Here is a 24,744-nt window from a genome sequence, read left to right as displayed (position 1 = left end):
TCTTAAAGTAAAAATCTTTCTTTTTAGTAGCCTCCACAGTTCATATTTAAATTAGTTATGAGAGATTCAAAGGTCCTGAGTGCTGACAGCTGCATTTTTCCCTGAATCCCTGTCATATATCAATTTATAATTCAGCCCTCGGATACAGAGCAGCAACGCGGCGCAAGACACAAGTCCGTACTCCTTCCTACAACCGGAATACAGTTTTCGACAATTTTTTTTTAGAACATGACTCTTCATCCAGCAAAAACTTCAACTGCATCACCACTATCCACATCTTGTAACATGAGTCCGATCTAATGCAAACTCTCCTTATGACCGAGCAGATGAGAATCTGAAGCCCATCGGGGCAAGTCGTGCGTGAGGGTCTTCATCTAAAACCGACCCCCTTCTGTCCTATTGCTACCTCCCATCACCGCGGGTTGCATAAGGGCTAGGCAAGAAGGGGCAACGTGCTAGCTGCCACTGCTCTCAGAAGCCCAAAAGCAGGTTAAAAATTATTCCAAAAGTCATTTACAAGAGCTCAGGCAAGAAGCACATTCGGTCTCCCAGACAGAAACCCGCTCGAGCAGAGAGCCGTCGGAGCGGAGGGGGCTGTCTCAAGGCTTCGATCTCATAAAGCTCTCCTGAGTAAGGACGGTCAGGGACCGTGCAGGAACTCGGTCCCGAGTAAGGACGGTCAGGGACCGTGGAGGAACTCACCCACTCGGAAGTTCGTGGCCGTCAGCGTGTCGGCAGCGTGACCATTTTCACTAATGAGAGTGGTGGTGTTCCCCTTCTCACAGCTGTTCTGACAGCTGCCCTTGGTGCAGGTCACTTTACAGATGCTCGGAGTAAAGACCACCTTGATGCGGCCAGTGTGGTTACTCACTAGGAGCGGAGGCAGGGAGAAAAAGAACAACAAACACATCAGCTTAGTATCCATGAACGTGCCTTGGAAGGTTTAAAAAAAAAAGGGGGGGGAGAAAAAGAAAGGAGAGGAGAGGGGGAACGGGAGAGCCCACAACCCGACAGGTTTAAGGAAAGAGGGAAGCCTTTAGTGCTCGCTGCTCTGTATCCAGTGGCGTCTCTGAAACAGGAGTAGGAAGCTTAGCAAACAGAACTCTGGGATGCACTCCAAAACCACATTTGAAGTCGAGTCACTGGAGTGGGATTACTAACCACAATGCTGCACTTTATTCACGGGCAGACAAAGAGCAACACGGAGGGCACGACAGGAAAGAGCCAACCCTGACAGGCACATGTAATGCAAAGAGGTTGGCCGTGTACCTCACGGTGAATAAACTCTTGTGTCCTCAGCTTGCATACTTTCCCTGTTTCTCCACTTCTGAAGTCACTATTTGCAGCCCGACCCCTGGAAATGTTTTAGGCATGCGGCATGTCTGAAAACATCTGTCTCAAATCTCCTGGCACTCTCAGCTGAAGTGATCAAATCCTGTGAGGCAGCTGTGGGAGCCCATTTCTTTTTCACAACTCTGGGGCAGTATTTCTCCATCTTAATTTATGCAACCTGTATTTTGTTGTACTGTAAACGGGGTCCGCCTGAGGGAAAGGGAGGCCAGGTCACGAGGCCCAAGGGCTGCCTCTGCTCAAGGACCATCCGGCAGACAGTCTACCTCAGGCAGGTATTTCCTGCTGTCTCGTGGCTCTCTCCTCAAAACCAAATGCTGTAACCTGACTGCACAGCAGAGGCAGCAGAGTATCACGAAACGGGCACTGATCTCAAAGTCAGACTCTGTCTGGCTCATAATTTTGGCACAGCCATGGTGTGACTTTGGACATGTCATTTCACCACTTCTATAAAATGTGAAAGAATCACAGCTGATATTTTCTAGCGAGTTCTAACTTTCAACGTCTCCATCAACTGTGGCCCTGGGATCTAATCTGGCCTACTGCCTGCATTTATAAATAAAGTTTTATTAGAACACAGCCACATTCCTCCTTTACATGTTCTCTACGGCTGCTTTCGTGCGGCCATAGCAGAGATGCACGGAGAATGTATGAGCTCACCCAGAACTGCCATTCATGGCCAAGTCCCAATCTAGGCTCCATGGCAAAGTGCAGAAAGAAACTCTAGTCTGACTTCTACAGCTGTGATGTGACCCCATCCAGGTCCTTCCTCTTTCCAGGCGCCTAAGGCAGAAAGCAAAGATGGTAGCAGAAGCTGGAGACAGATGATTCATCTGTGAGACTAAGGGTGGTCGGAAGTAGTGCTTATCCTATTGTCACTGTGTTACTTTAGTGGCCAAAGAGGAGACTAGCTCTGGGTCGCCTTTCTGCGGCCACCCTCTGCCTACCAGAAGCAATTCTGCCTCTGTATATACTCCTTTGGTCTGACCAAGGTTATATTTTCAGGAAGTCATCTAATAGGCCTCTATAAGCCCTCAACAAAATAAACTATGGTCAGATCTGAGCTTGAAAACCAAAAACCTTATCAACAACAACAACAAAAATTAGAATTTCAAAGCTGGAACTTGGGCTCAAAGGTTGTATGACACAACCTTTATTTAAACATCTCTGGTGACAGGGAGCTCATTACCCACTAAGACAGCACGTTCTAGTTCTAAGCTATTCCTACCAAGTGCTCTTCCTTCTGGAGCTCAAGCATGGCAGTTGCGTCCATTCATCCTGACCTCACTCCCCATGGTCTCCCAATCTAACAACTGGAGCTCATGCTCCACATGAGCGCCCTCCAACTACTCAAAGAGAACTACCAAGTAAGCAAAGAAAGCTCAAGTTAGCAGGATCTTGAACAGATCAGTTTGGGTTGGCCCACTCACTTAACACAAGAAAACGATTCTTCCAGAAGAAAAAGAGCCTCAGTTCTTTTCAAATGTTTTTCCAAGATGATTTCCCATTCCCATTCAGCGGTTCTAACACAAGAGATTAGGACACCTAGTGTGAAGTGGGGAGATAGTCTAGGGGCCTGACCAGATCTTCCAGCACCTTAAAAAATGGCATCTGGAAAGCTTTTTTTCCTATAATGAACCAAACAGTACATATTTCAAGGTTGTAGGCCTGATGGACTCTGTTGGCAACTATGTAACTCTGCTGTGGCAGCAGGAAAGCCAACTGTCAAAAACATTATGTAAATGCATGGTGGTGGCTGTGTTCCAATAAAACTTTATTTAAAGAAACAATTTGTGAACCACTGTTTTGAATGCTTATACAGTATTTAAAATTTTTGAGTGTACCCAGAACTTTAAAGAACTACAACAGAATGTTAATTCCACAATCAGGAAAAATTCATGCAGTTCGACTTTTTTTTTTTTTTTTTACAGTAGCACACACACTCACACACACGCACACACAGCCCAGCTCATGCTCAAAACTGCCAGACCATGCTTACAAATATCTTGAGAAAACTTTGTGTATCTAAGTGTGTGGAGCCCATTTAAAAAAAAAGAGAGAGAGAGAGAGAGACAATATCGTCCCACTTCAAAAGAATATAAACTTCTATTTTTTCTGGCTCTTGGTACAATAATGAAATTAGAAATGGTGTGCCAACTATTCTGTCTTCTCTGGCATTAACTCGTGGCACCAGCAGCTGCCATGCAGATGCTCAGACCGTCACCTAAATTATGCTCACTTAGGCGAAGAGAGACATCCAAGGAAAGCAAGCACTTAATCATTATTCCCATTTCACCTCTCGGCTACAGTAGTCACTTTATAGGCACTTGAGATTCTCTGGGCCTATTGTTTTTAAAAACCTGTTCTATTTCTTTGCCAAAAAAATATTTTTTGGCCTGGAATCGTTTGGATTTTCAAATGGCGGAGACAGTTTCATATGACTTGATTCTGATTTTTACAATGTTCACATCGTCTTGGAAGAAGACACATTTCATTTCATATTTTCCCTTTGTGTTTTACTAACTCTCTGCTATAAAGTAGTCTCCTTCTAAAGCAGACACGTAATCTCAGCGGGTCCTCTTGTCTTCACAAAGCACTGATTTCTTCATTATAATTAGCTTTTGTTTTCCACATCAGTCTCACAATCAGTATTGAAAAACTCGCAACTTCTTTTGACATTAGATGGCCATTTGTAGTTCTCACAGGATCTCCAAAAATATTAAATGAGTTAGAAAATACACTCTCCTATCCCCTTGTAAAATCATTTCTATGTTTCTACTAGGGTATCATGTAGAGTTTGATTTTCAAAGTACCCAAGAGTAAGGTAAACTGCTCTGAGTTTCGAATTCCTCACATGTGACAAGATCAAGACAATACCGCTCGTCTGTTAAGAGTTTACATGGAATTCACCAACAGTGGCAGTGAACTTTCCTCTAGAGACTCCTTGGTCTGTAATCTTCCTCAAATGCTTAGAGTAAACTAAACTCAAGAATTCCACATGCCTACATACATGTATGCATCAAGTGTAGAATACATGAAGTGACCCCAACCAAGAAGTCTGTCGAACCCCATGGAGACCATGGATTCGCCGGATGCTGGCAGCCATTCTGGTCTAAGGCCTTGTTTCACCAGAGAGGAGAATGAAGCCCATGGTGAAATCAGTGGTCAAAGACCATCCCTGGAGCGCTAACAGCTGATTAAGAATTACAAAACTGGGGGAGCGCCTGGGTGGCTCAGTCAGTTAAGGATCTGCCTTTGGCTCAGGTCATGATCCCAGGGTTCTAGGATCAAGTCCCAGGTCGGGCTCTCTGCTCAGCAGGGAGCCTGCGTCTCCCTCTGCCTCTCCCCCAGCGCCCCTCACTCCCGTCCTGGCTTGTACTCTCTCTCTCACTCACCCTTCCTCTCTCTCAAATAAATAAATAAAATCTTAAAAAAGAAAAGCATTACACGGGGCACCTGGGTGGCTCAGTGGGTTAAGCCGCTGCCTTCGACTCGGGTCATGATCTCAGGGTCCTGGGATCGAGTCCCGCATTGGGCTCTCTGCTCAGCGGGGAGCCTGCTTCCTCTTCTCTCTCTCTGCCTGCCTCTCTGCCTACTTGTGATCTCTCTCTGTCAAATAAATAAATAAAATCTTAAAAAAAAAAAGAAAAGAAAAGAAAAGAAAAGCATTACAAATCTGGAAAGCAGAAGTCAGGCCAGTCAGGACTTAGCAGGAAAAACTCTTGCCAGAGCCTTCATGCTTGGTCCCTCTGATGAAAAAATTGTGATTTTTAGAACCCCACAGGTAAATAAGCCCCAGAAATCTTAAGCAAGTGCTTTCAAACCTGGCATTTTAGAGGCCTTGGCTAGAAACATAGATTGCCTGGAGCCATGTAGCACCTCCATCGGGCCTCCTAGTCAGTCAGTCAGTCAAGATACTCAGGAGTCAACATCCTGTCTGCAGGTCCTGCCAGACCCTGCACAAAGTTAAACCTCCAAGAAGAGGCACTGGCACATGGTTTAAAACAAACCACAGACATTCAGAGCATATGGTGAACGGGATGGAAGTGAAGCCGATATCCTCCCAATAGAAAAAGCTTTCACTTCTGCTTCCCAAGCACTAATGATGGAGAAAAACTCAAAAATGTGAAAATTGTTCTTGACAAACAGACTTCAGTCTAGAAAAGTGCCCAGCTACCATCTTTCCATCATTGGCCTAGGATGGGACCAAAAGCAAAGGCAGCCAAAGAAATAAACAGAGCAAATTCAAGACTCATGTCAGATGTCATGCACACAGTCTCCTCCATATCCACACAGAAGGCTGTGACAGCCCATCAGCCTTCATCCAACTGGAACGCCAGGGACCAAGGCACACAGGAAGTGTCCTCGGCAAAGGAGAAGCACCCCCTCTGTGGTTAAAAGCCGTCAACCTGCCCATTAATGGAGGCTGCTTAAAGAGACTTCAGAGCTCAATCAATACACAGGTCCCATGTGAGAAAAGGAGCTAAGAGCTCACTCTTCAGCTGCAGTCCATTGCTTGCCCGAAGGCCAAGAATTCTTTGAAGGACAAATCATCAAAGTATTAAATAATGCTTAGAATAACAGGAGTTCATTGTTCTGCTCTCCAGGCTTGCTTAGCTCCTCATGGACTATTAAAATAATTGCCACAGAATACTGTGTTCCTCGAGAAAGGTGCTGTGCAAACAAACTAGCATCCGATCTATTACTTCATCGGGTGGCTGTAGTCCTGGAACAGATTTCTAGTTGTCACAGGAGCACCTCCTCAGATGACTTATATTCCAGGACCATCTCTTGAGGTTTTTTCGGGTAGATGTGACTAAATGAAGAAGTAGAGGAAGAACTACATGCTACCCAGTTGATATGATACACTTTAAAAGAAAGACCATGTGAGTTTCCTCTGCCCCCTCAATTCTCCATTAATACCCACTCAAGGCAACTAGGTCAATTACTTATCTCTCTCACATCTCCATACAAGATTTCCTTTCCCTTTTATACTTTTAAGGAGATGAACTCTTCATCTTCACCGTTCTGTGGGTCCATTAAATCATTTAATGTAAGAATAAGCTTCTGGATATATTCTGAGTTCCTTATAGAATTGGCTACCACGCATCAAGAAAATAGGCATCAATAGTACACCATGTTTGAAAACGTAAATACAGTCCTCAAAATAGCCACTTGGGCAGAAATGCAGCAGCAACCTAGTCACACACTGTCTTGTATGAACTCACTCCCTGACTCACTAAGAAAATAAAAGCTCTAATGACCCAGGCCTACCAACTTACCTGGATCTGTACCTGTCCTGCCTTCCCCCGATGAAGGATGGGGTTCCAGCTAAAGCCAGCTTCTCCCTATTGTCCCCTCCCCAGCTAAAGTAATGGATCCCTCCCTCTCTTACAGACTCAAAGACTTGCTCTCTTCTCATCTGTGTTCGCATGCAAACACGTTGCACTCTTGCCCAAATATCAAGAATAGCACTTCCTATTGTCTCCATTCCTCTCTAGTGCAAGTGATGCTCTAGTGATCTAAGTGATGCTCTAGAGCATCTAGTGATGCTCTATTTCTCTGCTCTCCTTACAGCAGAGCTCTTTAAAAGACTGCTCTACTGACTGTAGAACTGCCAGAACTGCCCTTGTGAAGGTCACCAGGGTCTCCACATTGCCAAATTCAATGGCAAATTCTCTGAGTCCTTCTTTCTCCAACATTCAGCCTCTCTGACACACAAGGACACAGTTTCACAATACACTTTCTCTGCCAGTCTCCTAAGTCACTCTACTCTTTCATGGTTCTCTCCTACCCTGCTGGCCCAGTGCTCCTCATGACCCTCTCTGGGCGACAGCCCCAGAACTCAGTCTCTGTGGCCTTCTCTTTTCTAAAAAGACTTCCTAGATGAGATCATCCTGTTCTAGCTCATGGATTTAAATAGTATCTATGAACTTATATATAGAAAATGTAAAACTCTAGCCTGGACCACCTCTACCTTATATGTGTGTGCAACCAAGCAACCAATGGTCCAACCATTGATGGGTCTTTCCTAAGTAAATATCTAACACCTAACAGACACCCCAAACAACATGTATTCAGAATTAAGCTTTGATTCCTTCCTGTACCCACACGCAAATTTGCTCTTCTTCAAGTCTTCCCCCAACTCAGAAAATGGCAACTTCTTGATTGGTGTCCATCTGAGACTCAAAACAACAGCAAATCCTGTTAACTGTCTTTCTAGAAGGTAACACCTTCTTACTACTTCCATGATGAACACTCTGGTGCAATCCATCGTCATCTTTGGTCTGGATTATGTCAACAGTCTCCTAAACCAGACTCCCTGCTTTTACCTTTGCCCTCGTCCAATTTACCTTCCTCGCAGCACTCAGGCTATCTATTCTAATTTGTCTGTGACATCGTAGGGCTCCTACTTTCCGGGACTTCCCTTCTCTATCAGATCACAAGCCAAAGACCTCACAATGGCCAACAGAGGCGTCCACAGTGGCAACATCTGACCTCATCTCCCACAGCCTTCCTCAACCCATTCACTCTGGCTTCCTTGTTAGGATGGGTGTGCTTCCGTCCCAGGCCCTTGCACCTGGCACTCCCTCCACCTAGAATGTTCTCTCTCTGCCATACACAGCTTCCTCCCTCACTTCCTTCAAGACTTCTCCAGAACGTCAATTCATCAAGAGGCCTTTCCTAACGACCTTCATAAAACTGCAACAGTCCCACACATCACCTATCCACCATACCTTGCCCTACATTTCCTATTGACTATAAACATACTTTATATATGTCATTGATTATCATCCTGAGAAGGCAAACTCCATGATAGCAGGAATACATCTGGTCACTATTATATGCCCAACATGTTTTCTCATAGTAAGTGCTCAAGAACAATAAGTGAATGAACAAACTTCACTAAAAGAAATTAAATAAATAGTATTTATCTATGGGTTAAGTGCCAGTAGTGTTAAAATAGTAAAGAATACTCCTATTAAGCTTTTAGCCCTAAAACATACTTGTTGTATGCTGTATTTGTCAAAGAGAAATGTTTTATCCATAAAAGTTTCAAATCAAGCAAAAACACAGTTGTTATTCAGGAAACCCTGCAGTCATTACAAAACACAGTTTTCCCAAAAATCATTAAAACATTACCCAAAAATGGCCAATGACATAAAAAAGTGAAAATTTTCATTTAAACATGCCAATGAGAGAATAGCTGAATAAACAGGAAACAGAAATTTCTCACTTTTTCAAAAGAAAAACAATTATTTGCTCCCAAAGTTTCACAACATATTATGCAGAAATCAAACTGACACATGATAGAAACCTCCTTTAATTCTGTCAGTAAGAGTTATGATGATGTGTAAGGAGTTTTTAAACCCATTTTTTATTTACTAAGCATCCATCCCCTTTGTCAAAGAACTAGGAAATTGAAAACATCTCTACTGAGATTCCGTGAGCCTATTATGAATTGCCACTGGACAATAAAACCCACCCATAACCTACCCATGTTGGGAGGTAGCTGGGGGCTCAGTCAATTAAGCATCAGACTCTTGGTTTTGCTCAGGTCATGACCTCAGGGTCATGAGATCAAGTCGCATGTCAGGGCTCAGTACCAAGTCTGCGTGAGATGCTCTTCCTCTCCTTTCCCGTCTGTCCCTCCCTGTGCTCACGCACCTGCGCATACACTCTCTCTTAAAAACAAACAAATAAATAAAATCTTATGAAATACATTTTGGTTCCCAGCACAGGGAGACTGGTCAAGAGGTTAGCCAGAGATTCACCAACGAAGACGGTAGATTTCATCCCAAATTTCCACATATTTCAGGAGTCAGGTGTAATTTCCTATTCACTCAGTCTTTGTTTTACCTTGACTCAAGGCATAAAATCTTAGATTGTCACCTATTACCTGCCACATTTTCTCAGCCTTCAATCTTGCCCTGCCAACCAGACCCTACCGCCCCAGGAGGACTCTAAGCCACACACCTTGAGACCATAGATTTTGAGCAAAATCAAGTATGTTTGAAGGTGTAATAGATTTTACAATCAGAAAACTTAACTTTTCCCCAACAAGTTGCTCACCTAGCAGGATCTGGTCCAGTGTTTGCAGAAAGAAATACAGTCAGTACGAAAAGTGGAAAACTAGCAAAACAAACCGATGGCTTTTTGGCATTTTCATATTCTGACTCTTTTTGTAAAATACTTTCTTTAACATCTCCTGAAGGGATTCAACTGTCCAGGCATATCTCAGCTGACAGACAAGAACACCCTGGAAAGTTCAGGACAAGCCCTGGACTACAGTCATTGATTATCATCCTGGATGATACTACAGTCCAGGGAAAGAGGGGACAACACTCTTAAGGCACTTCAGCCCTGGAGTCCTGTAACTGCACCAGGCTGTTTCACAGGGGCTCCCTGGATGTCATTTTTAAAACTCTCCTGTCTAGAACATATCTGGAAATCTCTGCTCCTAATCTTGAATACCAGAGAACCTACTATTCCCAATCTGTCCAGAAGCGGTGGTGGCATTTGAAATGCTGTGCTACATCCCCTTAGTCAGGCCAGCGTCCAACTCTTGGTTTCAGCTCAGGTCATGAACTCATGGGTCGTGAGACCGAGCCCCACGGAGGGGCTCCCCACTCATCAGGGAGATTGTAGATTATCTCCCTCTGCCCCTCTCCCCACCCATGCTCTTACATTCTCTCTCTCAAATAAGTAAATCTTCAAAAAAAAAAAAAAGAGAGAGGGAGGGAGAGAGGAACACACCCCCACGGTGACAGGACTTAACTCAGTAGGTAACAGAAAACAGAGCAAAGAACAAAGGGGGACAGGAGGGACTCACTGCACCCATGTTCTCAATTCTGAAGTGAGAATGTAATCCACTATCTGGACTTAGAATCCTGACAATTATGGGAAACATACTTGGGGATGGTTGAATGAGTTCATCCAGGGAACTGGGTTTTTTTTTTGGGGGGGGGGATGTTTGTTTGTTTTCTTTCTTGGCATCAACATTCAAGATGCTACACCCTCTAAGAGTCTCCCAAGGGAGAAATACCATTTAAAAGATGCATTTTTCGGGGTGCCTGGGAGGCTCAGTGGGTTAAAGCCTCTGCCTTCGGCTCAGGTCATGATCCCAGGGCCCTGGGATAGAGCCCCGCTTTGGGCTCTCTGCTCAGCAGGGAGCCTGCTTCCCCCCTCTCTCTCTCTGCCTGCCTCTCTGCCTACTTGTGATCTCTATCAAATAAATAAATAAAATCTTTAAAAAAATAAATAAAAGATGCATATGAAAATCTCTACCTCCCTTAAAAAACCCACACTGGTCTTCTCAGCAACACAACTAGCGATCTCACAAACAGCCCTGGGAGGCCAGGCTTCCTACAACCGGTTAAGAGAGGACTTCGAGGCTGTCCCTGAACCCAGAGAACAAGGTGCAGAGCAATGAATACTTAGGTGTCTTCTAGTTCTAGTCCTCACACAATTCTGGCTAGTTTGCACAGTCTCCTTACAGAAAGCATGGGTTAGATATACTTCACATGATTTGAATTTTCTGTGCCTTAATTTTGGAACAGAATTTGGTTTTATTTATCCTCACATTTGTTGTTTTTCCAAAGAGAAGTAAATGGAGGCATTTGTTATCAGTCTATCACTCATCATTTCCATAAATAACATCTGTTTGTTTGCATGTGGAGAAGCAAGTCTGACTCAAAGGCAGAAAATCTATTGGGCTATTTGTTTACCAAGGAACAAATTTCATGACTTATCACAGGCTTGATTAAGTGGGGGCCACTTTTCCTGAGGGTCCCAGATTATATCTACCATATGCTTTGAGAATTAGGATTCCATAGAATTTACAGACTGGTTATGAGAAATATCTTTGACAAATACTTCTGACAACATCATACTCCTTAAAAGAAAGTTGAGATCCTTTCCCATCAGACAGAATCTGGCCTCACATCCTGAAGCATTCCACACAGAGCCTGGGCATTAGCTGAACCCAACTGCCCCCACGGTCCTTGCTAATAGGCCTACTTCCTTCACGTGCCCTTTTCTCCCCCTAGAAAACCACCTTTCGTCCTCTGGAACCAACCCACTTATCCCCTCCCCATACAATGTTCAGCAACCTAGGCATGCCAGTTTGGACAATGCAGCTCTCATTTTCCCCTGGCTTTTAGCACATAAGTCTATTGATGTCTATTTTCCTACTTTATCAATCTTCCTTTGGCCTCAGTCAAGCCCAAGGAAGCAGTTTGTATTCTTATCCTCCTCTATTTGTAACAAATAACCCACCTGGTGGTTTTCCTTCTTTGGGAACAACAGAAAATTATGTGGTCGGAAGGGAGTGCCATAGGAAAGAATGCAGGCGTAGGAAATGAAAAGAAGTGAATCGAAGGTGTTATGAGCCCAGGAGAGGAATGCACAGGCATTCAACTGTCTCCTGCAAGGGCAAAGAAGCAACTTTTACTCTAACTAGTAACTGGAAGTCACAAAATTTGAAAGGAGTTGAAAGCAATCAGGGCGCCATTGCCTTCGTAAGGGGGCATGGAAACTTTCCTCCTTCACTACAGGCAGACACAAAGAAGAAAATGAACTATCATACTTTACAAAATTTAAATTCTACCTAAAGAAAGAAACAACTCAAAAGATAGGGCAGAGAGTCTGGAGACCAAAACTTCTGTGTCCTGTTGAGAACGAGTTGGCCTGGCCAGAAGCAGATACCTTGCTGTGCCTCTCGGGAATTCCAATCTGGCCACAGAGTCAATAAAAAGTCCAGAGCAAAGAGATACTATAGTGTGAATGCATTTTATTTTAGGAAGCCCCAAGGAAGGTGAAGATATGAACACTTTTGTAACTACCCAAACAACTTCTAGGTATGATGCATTCGGTTGAAAGAAAAAAATCTGTCAGGCAATTGGTTCGTTATATAGAAGAAAAATAACATCTTTGAATCTCTGAATTTAGCATTCTAGTATCAGAGATAACCAAGCTTGCAGAATACGGATTCTGTCATTCACTTTTTGTTTTCTTCCCTACAGCACAAACTTCTCTCTGGCTCAGTTTTTAAATGAATCCATCAAATGGCCCCAAATATTCTCTCCAAGGGATTACTGCCAAATTCAATAGAACTCATCATTAGAAAAGATTTCAGCCTAAATATCCCTTCTCTCAAAGTCATATTCTATCTAGCTTTTATTTATCCTGTGATAAATAAAACTGAAAAATGATTGGTTGCCAATAAAAAATGAATTACTGATGTGTCATCACACACACTAAATTTTCCAGCTTTTAGTTAATTCTTTTTAGGTTACTCATTCTCAACTTCCTCTCCCATCAAGACAGTGCCTCTCCTGTTGAACACTGTGACGGTTTTCAAATCTCTCCACTCTCCACAAATTCTTCTGACATCTAATTCTGCTCCCCTCGAGCATGAGCTGGTCTTAGCAACTCGTGTCTAAAGAACAGAATAAAAGAGAAGCAATGGTTTCAACTTCAGAGGCTCCGTCACAGAAAGCAGCAGCTTCGGTCTTGGGCTCTCTCTCTCCAATCACTTGCTCTGGGGGGAAGCCAGCTCCCATGCCACGGGAATACTTAAGGGGCCCACAGAGAGGCTCACATGGCAGAGAACCAAAGCCTCCTGCCAGATGCCATCTGACTGAGCCACCCCGCAAGCCAATCTTTCAGATGATGGCGCCCCTACTGATATCCTGATCACAGTTTCATGACAGAACCTGAGCCAAAACCAATCAGCTAAGGTATTTCTGAATTTCTGAGGCATAGAACGTGTAAGATAATGTTTGTTACTTTAAACCACTAAGGTTTGGGTTAATTTGTCACTCATTAAAAGTATAACCACGTAAACACATTTTGCTGTTTTTCTTTTTTCCCTAGATTCTGAAAAGAAAGACGCTTTATGTATGGACCTTTCTACAGGTACAGGGCACTGTCTGCATGACGGACGGACTCATAAAGCCTGTACCAATTCCCTAACTGAACAACAGAGCTCACATGAACACCACAATCATTTAAATGATACGCATCCCTTCCCAGACTAGGAAACTACAGAGATGTTCATCAGAAACCTGACCAAGGTCATTTTATTAGGAAATGGTAGAGCTGGCATTTCAGCACAAGCCTTCACTCTCTTCCTCACTACCCAATGCCTCTCCTACACTTCCAATGAGCATGCACTCTGAAAACTTCAGGATACCAAGCACCTGGGAAGGTTGTAGCAAGGGAGGAAAACAAACAGACTGAGCACATACTATGTGCTTGGCAGTACACTGGGTTTCATATCCCTTACCTCATTTCTTTCTTACAACAGACCAATGGAATTAGTGCTAAGATTTTTCTTTGACAGAGAAACAAAGATTCAGAGGTTTGATGGAATAGAATACAGTGAAACGAGTCACAGGCTCCAACCTCCAAGATCTTGCAAACTAGAGTAAGAAAAAAAGACACACAGAATAATGCTACCTGAACCATCCGCCACACAAGGCCATGGCAGGGGCCATATGAAAGAATCTGTATGGGTATAATTCATGAACTGTTAAACACTGGGCAAAACCAAGAGGATATCGTTGCATGTGGCGAGCTCTATAGTGGAGCAACTGTGGGGGAAAGTTCAACCTAGGGGTGACATTTACCCCATGATACATTATATAGCAAAACCCACAAGCGCTTCTAAATATGGAAAATTTCATCTCGTTTGTTTTACAGTCCTAATTATTATTTAAGACTCTAGAATAAAGGAAAGTTCCACTGTGGACTTTGATTCCTTCCTAATTTCCAGACAAGATCTGATGGCTTGACTTGGTCTGAAAAGTATCCAAATGGATTTCAATGAATAATAGAAACCCATTGATTAGAATGGCTTATTTTCCATTTGAGTAATTAAGTTCAACATTCTTACCAGGAACTCTATGTTTAGATCATTTTCAAGTGAAACTGTCATGAAAGCCCTACATATAACAATAAAGCTGACAGATTTTTTTTAAATGTCATCAAAGTTGGCTTTGCATTCACTTAAAAATAATACACGAAGAGCTAAAGTAGCACCCTTTTTCCCCCACCGTTATTACAGAAGTATTGTTGAAACACGATGTTACATTCCCTTCAGGTATACAACACAGTATTTCACAAAGCTGTACTCAACTTTAGCCACCATCTGGCACTGTGTCACACAGAGCAGCTCTCTTCCCAAGGAATAAGACTGGTTTTGGCAATTTTTTTTTTAAAGATTTATTTATTTAAGTGAAAGAGAGAGTGAACAGGGGGAAGGGCAGAGGGAGAGGGAGACCAGCAGATTCCCAGATTCCCCGTTTGATGGGGAACCAGATGCGGGACTTGATCCCACGACCCTGAGATCATGACCTGAGCTGAAATCAAGAGTCAGATGCTTAACCAACTGAGCCACCCAGGCACCCCAGGTTTTGGCAATTCTTAACTCATTACAGTTTTGGTTCCTAACGAACTTACATAAATACACAGGTAGGGTAAATTTTAAATAGTCAATATACTAATATTATAATGTAACACCCTGACTTAATGTGTATCAGGCTCTCAGCACAGTGGCTGGTGTGCATGAGTACCCCATAGATGAGGGAAGAGGAAGACGGGACCTACATAGTGCCATTGGTGGGAACAAATGAGCTTATGTCCAAATTTCCTAATTACCTGACATTCAGAGACAAGAATATAATTTCCAATACATTCAGCAGGTTTTTAAAAATACATATTTTATGGTCTTGAGGTATATTAAGGTGTGGTTTGGAAACTGGGATCTCTGACAAGAAACATCATGAATCACTTTCTCCACTCAGAGTCTTTTTAAAACTTTAAAAAAGAGGCATCTAATTTTGCTCTATTTCCATGTTCAAGACCTGGCAGAGTCTCCCTGACAGGTATTTGCACACACAGCCCACTGTGGTGTCCTGAAAACCCAAAACAAGAGAAAGATGCACAGGAGGCATGATGGGATTTCAGGGTCTTACTATAAAGGCTCCGGTCCGTACTCACTCACAAACAGAAGCTGGACATTCTCCATTCCATGTGAGCAAGAATCCGAGAGCTGAAAACACTTCTATTAACAATCCAAATTGGGGGGAGGGGGGCACCTGGGTGGCTTAGTAGGTTAAGCCTCTGCCTTCGGCTCAGGTCATGGTCTCAGATCCCGGGATCAAGCCCTACATCAGGCTCTCTGCTCAGCAGGGAGCCTGCTTCCCCCCACCCTCTCTCTCTCTGCCTGCCTCTCTACTTGTGACTTCTCTCTCTGTCAAATAAATAAAAAAAATCTTTAAAAAAAATCCAAATGGGTACTGATATATAAATTAGGTAACACCACAGGCCCTATGAAACCCCAGGCCAGGCAGGGCATCTACCAACACACCAAGCTTTCTCGGGAATAAGAGGATAAAGACCAGACTAAAGGAGGGAAAAAGAGTAATGCAGCTGGGCTATCCTTCTCTAAAAGACAGTCTTTGGTGCTCTGAGACATGAAGACATGCAGTTGTTGAGGGGAAGGGTTCAAACAGAATGTGTGCTCGCTGGGATCTCTGCCTACAACACCCTGGGGGGTGCTCTGCACATACTCGCAAGTGATGGGGCTGAACAGTAAAGCTGTGCGTAGCAAAACGGGGGATGCAGGTTTCAAGACAAGCCAGAACAGCCAGCCACACAGGCCAGACCCTGTGGAGACCAGAATATACTTCCATAACTGGGAAGACATTAAGAATCGGTATTATGGAGGGCACGTATAAGGTGTGATACATAAACAATGAATGCTGCAACACTGAAAAGAAATAAAATAAAATGAAAAAAAAAATCTGTAGTACTTTCAGCAACCCATTATATGTTGCCCTATATCCAGAAAATGCCCTTCAGAAAATGCCATTGGACTTCATTCTTGGACCCAACATTGACATGATACAAAGCTTCTCCCGGCTGTTTCTGCTTCTACTTGGTATTCTACTTCTGCTCCAATTGCTTACTGTTCAACCCTAACTTACAAATTTCTTGAAAGGTTCTGATTAATCTTTTTTTTTAAAAAGATTTTATTTATTTATTTGACAGAGAGAGATGACAAGTAGGCAGAGAGGCAGGCAGATAGAGAGACGAGGAAGCAGGCTCCCTGCTGAGCAGAGAGCCCGATGCGGGGACCCAATCCCAGGACCCTGAGATCATGACTTGAGCCGAAGGCAGCGGCTTAACTCACTGAGCCACCCAGGCGCCCCGGTTCTGATTAATCTTACTTCATCAGTATCATCCCTCTAAGGGAACGCTCTTCTGTCAGGCCACCTTAGAGCAGCTGGCCAGCTCAGGGTGGTTTTCTTGGGTCAAGGGCCTACCCATCTTCTGCTCCACTGTGGCGAGAAGCTGAGGTCACCCAGACCTCACACATTTTTGCCTAAATGTACCCTAGCTGATTAGAACAGTATCATCAGCTCTGAGAGCAACAACTGCCCAGACTGTCTTAGAAAGTCAATCTCGTGCCTTGCTAAGGTAATCTCAGAAAAGCAGAAGTCAAAGGAACTGGCAGGCCAGCGGACTGGATCCATGGGGTTTTCGCGGTACAAGGAAGAGGGGAGCCAGACAACCTAAAGCTCAGCTCTGCCATACTTGCTCCATTCGTAAAAGCAAGTCACACAGCCACGCTCCAAGTCAATGGGGCGGGAAAACCCACTCTACCTGCAAGGACGCCTCGGCAAGGAGGAGGTGGAAAGAAAGAATTACATGGAAGTAAGATCCTCATTTTTATTCTTTATTCTGGGCTAAAAAAAAAAAATGTCATGGATAAAGGTTAAATAGGTCAGGAAAATGTTAACAAAATGTATGTGCCTCTCTCCTTGTAAAAACAAACCAAAGCACACTTAACATCGGGCCTTGTCTTTGTTGAGTATCTACAGTTGCAAACACAAAGAAAAAGACCTTCGGACCCGAGAGCATCTACCCAACGGTGTCACCAAAGGCGGCATAATATTTCTGAAGGATAAGTAAAGGGGAAAAAAAAAATATCAAAAGGTTTTGCTCGGGGAGTGTTATTCTGGACCGCTCTAAAGGGAAGCAGAGCTCTGAGGGCAGGGAAACTGAACATGTGGGAGGAAGAGCTCGGCTTTCGGCGGGATCTGAGGCAGGCAGTGGCCATCGGGAGATGCACCCGTAGCCATTAAGTGGCAGTAAAACAAGCAGCACAGCTGCGGCTCCCGGCATCGTTAGCAGCGAGCACTGGATCCCACGCAAGCCGCCCGGGGGGCCCATCTACCAAAGGGAGCCACAACCACTGCCCTCCCACCTGCTGTCCAGATTCTTGTTCTTCCCCGAAGCTTTCTACGTCTGTTCCTAGGATACAGGGGTTTTGAAATAACTGTGATGTTTTTCACAAGAGCAACCACGGCTAGTTTAAAGTTTTCCTTTAGTTAAAATGCTGGGACCTTGGGAAGAGCGAACGTGGGAAGCGCTGTGAGGGCTACATGAATTTTTTTTTTTTTTTTTAACAGATCATGGTGAGATGGATAATGTAGGCAGCTTCAGAAAAAATAACTTTTTTTTAAAAAAAAGATTTTATTTATTTATTTGACAGAGAGAGATCACAAGTAGACAGAGAGGCAGGCAGAGAGAGAGAGGGAAGCAGGCTCCCTGCTGAGCAGAGAGCCCGATGCAGGACTCGATCCCAGGACCCTGAGATCATGACCTGAGCCGAAGGCAGCGGCTTAACCCACTGAGCCACCCAGGCGCCCCCAGAAAAATAACTCTTTAAATAACACACGTTTATGTCTGTGATTGAACATGTATGTGTATATATGCATATACATACATCACACATACACATTTCGTGGTTTAATGTTTTCCTGTCAGAAGAACTACTCAAATACAATCCTACTGCAATTACCTCTTAGGGAAGAAAGGTTTCCCTCCCATCGCAACCGTGTGTGAATCTGTACTTCCTCTGTACGGGAACACAACTTGGGCAACTGGGTTTCAGTAAAGGCACATTTCAATTTCATGAGGGGCTAATACTAATACCAAAAAAAAATCATGCAGAACTAAAATTGTATAAAATTACAACACAAACTCTCAAAGGTCATAAAATGTAAGGGAGGTAGGGAGGGCTTTACCTCAGAGTGGGGAAGACAGACTCACCACAAGGCAGTAATTTTCAGTGCTAAGAGGACCCCTCTTTAAGGGGACTAACCTGAGTAAAAACACATTTTATTTCAATTCCCTTTGGAATATCTCCTTAGCATTATTTTTGTACAGTCTCATTTCTGTTGAATCAAAACTATGACTGAAACTTTAACAATGATTATTCCCTAGAAACCATTTGCTTATTCAGAATTAAAATCAAAGTAAAGCCCTCTGTCTCTGCAGAGAAATACAAAGGCTGAGTAAAGCATCTCTTCTTTTTCAAACACGGATTTTCTCCTCCCAAAATGCTGTTCTGCACTTTCGAGGCAACCTGTAAATTCACTCGTGGCATTTTCCCCCGCCATTATCACCGTTTGTTCACAGAATATTCTGGAACCATACAGAATCTATTTCTCAATATCTTGAACTTGGTCCCAATACCCAGAAATATCCTTGGATTACTTTGTTTATTTATTATGAAATCTTGGACCCTTGGGATTGAAACCTCCTTCTCTGGCATGAAAGGCTTCCCATTGGAGAATTTAGATTACATAACCCTTCACTGTATGCTTTCCTCCACTGTTGTTTTTAATATTGCTGGATACACTTCCTGGAAGTGTTTCGAATCAGTCTATGTCGACCATTACCCAGCAATCTTCTACTGTGTGTAAGCAATCAAGAGGCAAAGAGAACGTTAATGTTCACCGACCTTCCTGGACTGGGATGTGATCAGACAACTCCTGGATAAAACATACCACCTGCCCTCACCACCCCAAATGAGGCACAGTGGCCACGGCAGGACGGCACATGAATCCTTCCTTACAGCAGGAAAGGACTCAGTGGAATATAGATTTTTAAGGACATCAGCTCAGCAAAACCCTGATCCTTCACCCACATGCACTGGAATGTTTTCTCGACGTCAGTTTGTACCAAGGAATGCTGTTACTTTGGCATCTAGGCATTTAAGCCAACAAGAGGTGATACTCTTCTAGTCATCTACAGTGCTAACAGTCACACTGACATACAGCTGGAAACTGGCTCAAGGTTCCTTATTCCCACACAAAGTGTGGTGTGGGTGACCAAAGAGACCAATCAAGGACTTGATTTCATAAGGCAAAAAGCATGGAGATTTACCCTAATTCCTTCTTTAAAGCAGGCTTTTTTCACACCTAGTATTTTTTTTCAATTTATTTATTTTCAGAAAAACATTATTCATTATTTTTTCACCACACCCAGTGCTCCATGCAAGCCGTGCCCTCTATAATGCCCACCACCTGGTACCCCAACCTCCCACCCCCTTACCACTTCAAACCCCACAGATTGTTTTTCAGAGTCCATAGTCTCTCATGGTTCACCTCCCCTTCCAATTTACCCAAATTCCCTACTCCTCTCTAACGCCCCTTATCCTCCATGCTATTTGTTATGCTCCACAAATAAGTGAAACCATATGATAATTGACTCTCTCTGCTTGACTTATTTCACTCAGCATAATCTCTTCCAGTCCCGTCCATGTTGCTACAAAGGTTGGGTGTTCATCCTTTCTGATGAAGGCATAATACTCCATAGTGTATATGGACCACATCTTCCTTATCCATTCATCCATTGAAGGGCATCTTGATTCTTTCCATAGTATTTTAAATGCTATATTGTTTGTTAATTTTCATCAGCTCCTTGCAAGATCTAGCTCCTGGCTGGTTCCCACTTCCACTGCCACTCGTACCCAATCCCCAAGACATTTATTTGCACATGACCCACCAAAGGTGTTCTCCATGCAGGGAGGGCTATCAGGGCAGCAGAACGTGCACCTATGGAATTCTCCTTCCCTCGAAGTGCACACTCTGTCTATGGGCAGAACTTTGCCCCAGTGAGGCTCTCACCAATCAGTGACTGTCAGTGAGGGCATCGCAGACATGGGGAGTTGCCAGCACATGCAATATCTCCTTCCACTCTTTCCTTTCTCTCTTCACACTGATTTCCTAAAGTGAGGCTTGGGTGGTTCTCAGGACCACTCCTCTTGACCTGCATTTTCAAACTGCTCCTCCCCTGAAGATCTCCCAATCACAGTCCGTCCCATGCAGAACAATCTGGCTTGCATTTCCTCAACTCTACCGATTGCATCTACATTTGTCTTTACCCAATTGCCTGTTCAGGGTTTCTCTCTTCTTTTGGGAAGGGCCAGCAGGTGGAGGATGAATTTGATCTCTCTTCTTCACATCACCTTCTTTCTGTCCCATGGTGGGCTGTCTGAGCTATACCACAGACTCTCCCCCTGTGAGGATTCAGACTGGCACTGGGCACCAGAGCATTTTAGCAGTGTTTTTATCTACCTTCTTGAAGTGGTTGGGATAAGCAGAACCATCCCGGCCAAACAGGGCTGGCTTCGTAACCTTTGGATTTGTTTTGCCAAAGAAAAAACTCCTTGTCAGCTCTGAGCCTTTGCAGAAGCATTGCCTTCCCACAGTGAGGACGACCAGGAAGTGCATGGTTTTACAGGGAATCTCTTTGCTGTATCAGTCTGCAACCATACACACTCCTCACTCCAAACACAGGAACTTGCTGTTTCAAGGGGGAGACCTAACCAGCAAACCCTGAGATGCTTCCACACCTTGTTATGCTTCTTGATGTCACTTGGAACAAAGCCTGGGGGCTCCTGCTAGCACACCCAACCAGTGTCACTAGAAGTACAAAGCAGAGGTCTCGTGCCCAAGGGCCCATGCTCTTCACTGCCTGGGACTGGGGGCTACAGTCATGCCAGAACTGAGATGCAGGGGCTTAGCCTCACTGCTGCTGTGAGAACAATGGCATCTTTGCCTCCCCATCTCCAGCCTGAGACCCGGGTGACTGCTCCACCTTCATATGGGGGAGCCAGGAATTTCAGGTAGCCTGGGATCAGCCACTGGCTGGTGGCTGAGTTGGCTGATCTGTTTCAAGGACCTGAGAGAAGTCAACAGACACCACAGGATCCAGGGCTAAGGAGGTCCCAGGGCAGGCAGGATTATATTTTCTTCTGTCAAGAGGGGCCCAGCGAGGGCGGCGTATCTGCTTCCTGAACCACGATGGCTGCTTCGTCAAGCAGTAAGGCTACACTTACCGCTGAAAATAGTGAGCTTGTCTGAACTTCTGTAATTTAACAGGACCATGTGTCTGAAAGGCCAGCAATCCATCTCTCCCCCGTATTTCAGCACAGCGGGGGAAAAACTGGCAATTCTTTCAAAGAGTCTGACTTGTATCTACTTTTAAAACTTTAAAAAGGTAGTATGGGAAAGTGGACAAGTGTCTTTCCTGAAACTTAAAATTTAAATGAAACTTGAAATTAAATTTAAGATTTAAATGAAATTAAAGAAAATCTAAATGAACTGAAATTATAATTGTAGGTGACCTTGAAACATAAATAACCTGTTTTAAAAGCTAGGTCCACCTTGATAGGAACTGGCAATGGAAAATCTGATTTAGAGAAGTTTAAATTTCTAAATATTTCCAAATCCTAAAATGCAATAGAAAAAGAGACAAAGCAGATGTATATTTAAGACAGGGATTGAAAAAGAGACAAAGCAGATGTATATTTAAGACAGTTACATGAATATTTCTGCTTATCCTAATGACCTCCTTTTTAAGTAAGTCTACCACCTTTCTTAGGAAGCTGTCTAGTACTTACAACCCTGAAGATAAAAATGTCCTTCCACCATAGATTATAACAAATAATCTCTGCTTTTAGCATCATCAAGCATCCCACGGTGTTTTTACTATAATAGCAGACAGTTGTATGGACATTTACTACCTTCGAGGCCTTTTTCTAGCAAGTTATGCCAAACTAATCTCTTTTTTGTGGGAATTATTTGGGTTTGCCCCTGAACGTATGCTATACTAATAATCTCGACTGTTTTTTGTAAAATGATCTTTCAAATGGTTATCAAGTCACTTTAACTTTTCTTCCTCTAGGTTATAAATACTAAAATAAACACAACAGAATTTGGTTTATATACTCAATTTTTTCCTAGAAGTCACCAAGGAAGATACTGGATAAAGCAGACCCCTCAGCCCATACCATACTTAGAGAGAGCCCAAGGAGTTCCATTCCTGGAGTTCATGCTAAGTCTTTTGTTAACTACCTACCTACACACACACACACACACACACACACACAATATATATATATAAACTTTAAAATTTTTTAACATAACAGGGCTTTTAATATATTCACAGGTCATACAACCACTATGACTACCTAATTCCACAATACTTACCAACCCAAAAGAAACTCCTTATCCATAAACAATCACTTCCCCTCTCAACTCATAGCAATCACTAATCTATTTTCTGTCTGTATGGATTTGCCTGTTCTGGACATTTCGTATAATGGAATTATATGTGATCTGAATCCTTTTGTGTCTGGATTCCTTCACTCCACATGTTTTCAAGGTTCATTCACGCTGTGGCACGCATCCGTATTCCATTCCTTCTTTATGGCTGAACGAGCCCTTATAAGATACACCACATTTGGTTTCTATTTTCATCAGATGAGAGACTTTTTGGTTGTTCTCACTTTTTGGTTGTTATGAATAATGCTATGGACATTTGTATACAAGATTTTGTGTGAACACATGTTTTCAATTCTCTTGGATATATACCTAGAAGTGGAAACGATGGGTCCTACAGTCACGATGTTTAACTTTTGGAGGACTTCAGGTGATAGCTTAATGTGATTTAGTCTAGCCAGATGGCAGTTACCGGTTCATCCAATAAAAATATTATTTCTGTCAATATTAAATGGCTTTCCTTAAACACAGGAGTGACATCCATTATTTTCCCAATTGCTGTGTGGCCTGCCATTCTAACAGGAAAGGAAACTGGACTTATCAGACAAGAGTGGTCTAGTAGTTCATACATTTTTGGCTGCCTTTGAACTAATGGAGATTAATCTGAGAACATGATGGTGAGGAGGGTGGGCTGAAGGGATGGGGACAATGAAGGACAGCTGGTGACAGACAGAGCCTCTTGGACAGCTTTTAGCTCAATGGGTATGACCTAGCTACCTACAAGCCCAAAACCTAGATGTTTTTTGTACACTGACAGACTAAGTCACTAGATCGGCACCTGGCATACTTGACCACCCAGGAGACTAATCAACCCAGCCACTCAAAAAAAATAAATAAATAATTTTTTTTTTTTTTTTTAACAACCCGTCTGCTAAGAATGATTTTCACATTTTTAAATGTCACGTTTGTAATAGTCACGTAAGAACCTATCTATAACATCCTCACGATTATGAACCTTGGCTCACCAAACCTGCAGTATTTACTATCAGATCCTTTAAGGGAAAGTTTACAGACCCCTGCTGTAGTGGATACACATGCAAATTAAATTCTTAAGACGAATGAATAAAGCATAGCCCCATTATGAATCTGTCACTAGAGATAACCAGTAAGCAGCCAACGCCCAACACAGGATGTCAAGCGACCTGGGAAGTGACTCAGAAGGATGGCAAAGCACAGAACAAAAACAGGGAACGCAGAATGTGCACAGTGGTAAGGGATGGCGCATCAGGTCATCAAATCTCTGGGAAATTCTAATAAAATGCTCATGCTTTACAGCAGAGAATAACACACTTTGCTTTACTGGACCCATCACATACACCCCCCACCACTGTCATCCTTTTCCTGCTTCTTCTGACCATTTTCTCTCTTGGTCTCCTGGGCATCAACAGCAAATCCTTATTCACTTGGGCTTGCAGGGCTATGGCTCCTCTATTACAAGGTGGTTAATTTACACCATGCTGAGAGCTCCCAGTAAGAATCGTGAATGCTGTTATTAAACTTACATTCACTACAGCAGACCACCTCTTTTATTTCAATTCAACAGGGAAAACAACTCTTGGCTTTTGCCAACCTCAATGTTTTCTTTAGTTACCGAAGTTTCCCAAAAGTAACGACGGTGGCCGCTGGTTGCTAAGTCTCTTTCCAAGACATATTATCCCTACCTGCTGGTAATATCTTCTGTTTTCCTCATGAGTCAGGATGATCTACACCTAAAACTGGACCTTAAAATTCTTCAGCAAAATGAGAGTTTCCTCTGTTTATATTTGATCTCTTCTATAAGGATGAAAGTAAAGACATTAGAAGTTCCTGCTTTTCCTCAGACTTTGCTAACTTTCTCTCCCTTTCTATTATATGTAAGGTTTCCTTGGGGGCTCTTTTCACCTAAGGCGAAGACAGTACCTTTAGGTTCTTAGTATTCCTTGTCCCTCCTTTCTAGTTTTAATCTTTCTATTGTTGTTCTCACTCAATT

At 43.2% G+C, this 24,744-nt stretch overlaps 1 protein-coding gene across 13 annotated transcripts in view; it reads right to left on the bottom strand.

Annotated features, from left to right (window-relative positions):
• The window catches only part of LTBP1 (latent transforming growth factor beta binding protein 1), a 406,971-nt gene that overhangs the window by 240,174 nt on the left and 142,053 nt on the right, over positions 1–24,744 (bottom strand). For 6 of the 13 annotated variants that reach the window (XM_044261743.1, XM_044261746.1, XM_044261745.1 and 3 more), the window contains one exon: positions 703–870. In XM_044261743.1, the coding sequence (XP_044117678.1) occupies positions 703–870 (168 nt within the window). The other 7 variants (XM_044261752.1, XM_044261751.1, XM_044261753.1 and 4 more) reach the window with 2 other exon arrangements.

This window comes from Neovison vison, chromosome 8, assembly GCF_020171115.1.
Source record: "Neovison vison isolate M4711 chromosome 8, ASM_NN_V1, whole genome shotgun sequence".
NCBI classification, from domain to species: domain Eukaryota; kingdom Metazoa; phylum Chordata; class Mammalia; order Carnivora; family Mustelidae; genus Neogale; species Neogale vison.
This window is presented reverse-complemented; position numbering and strand designations above follow the sequence as displayed.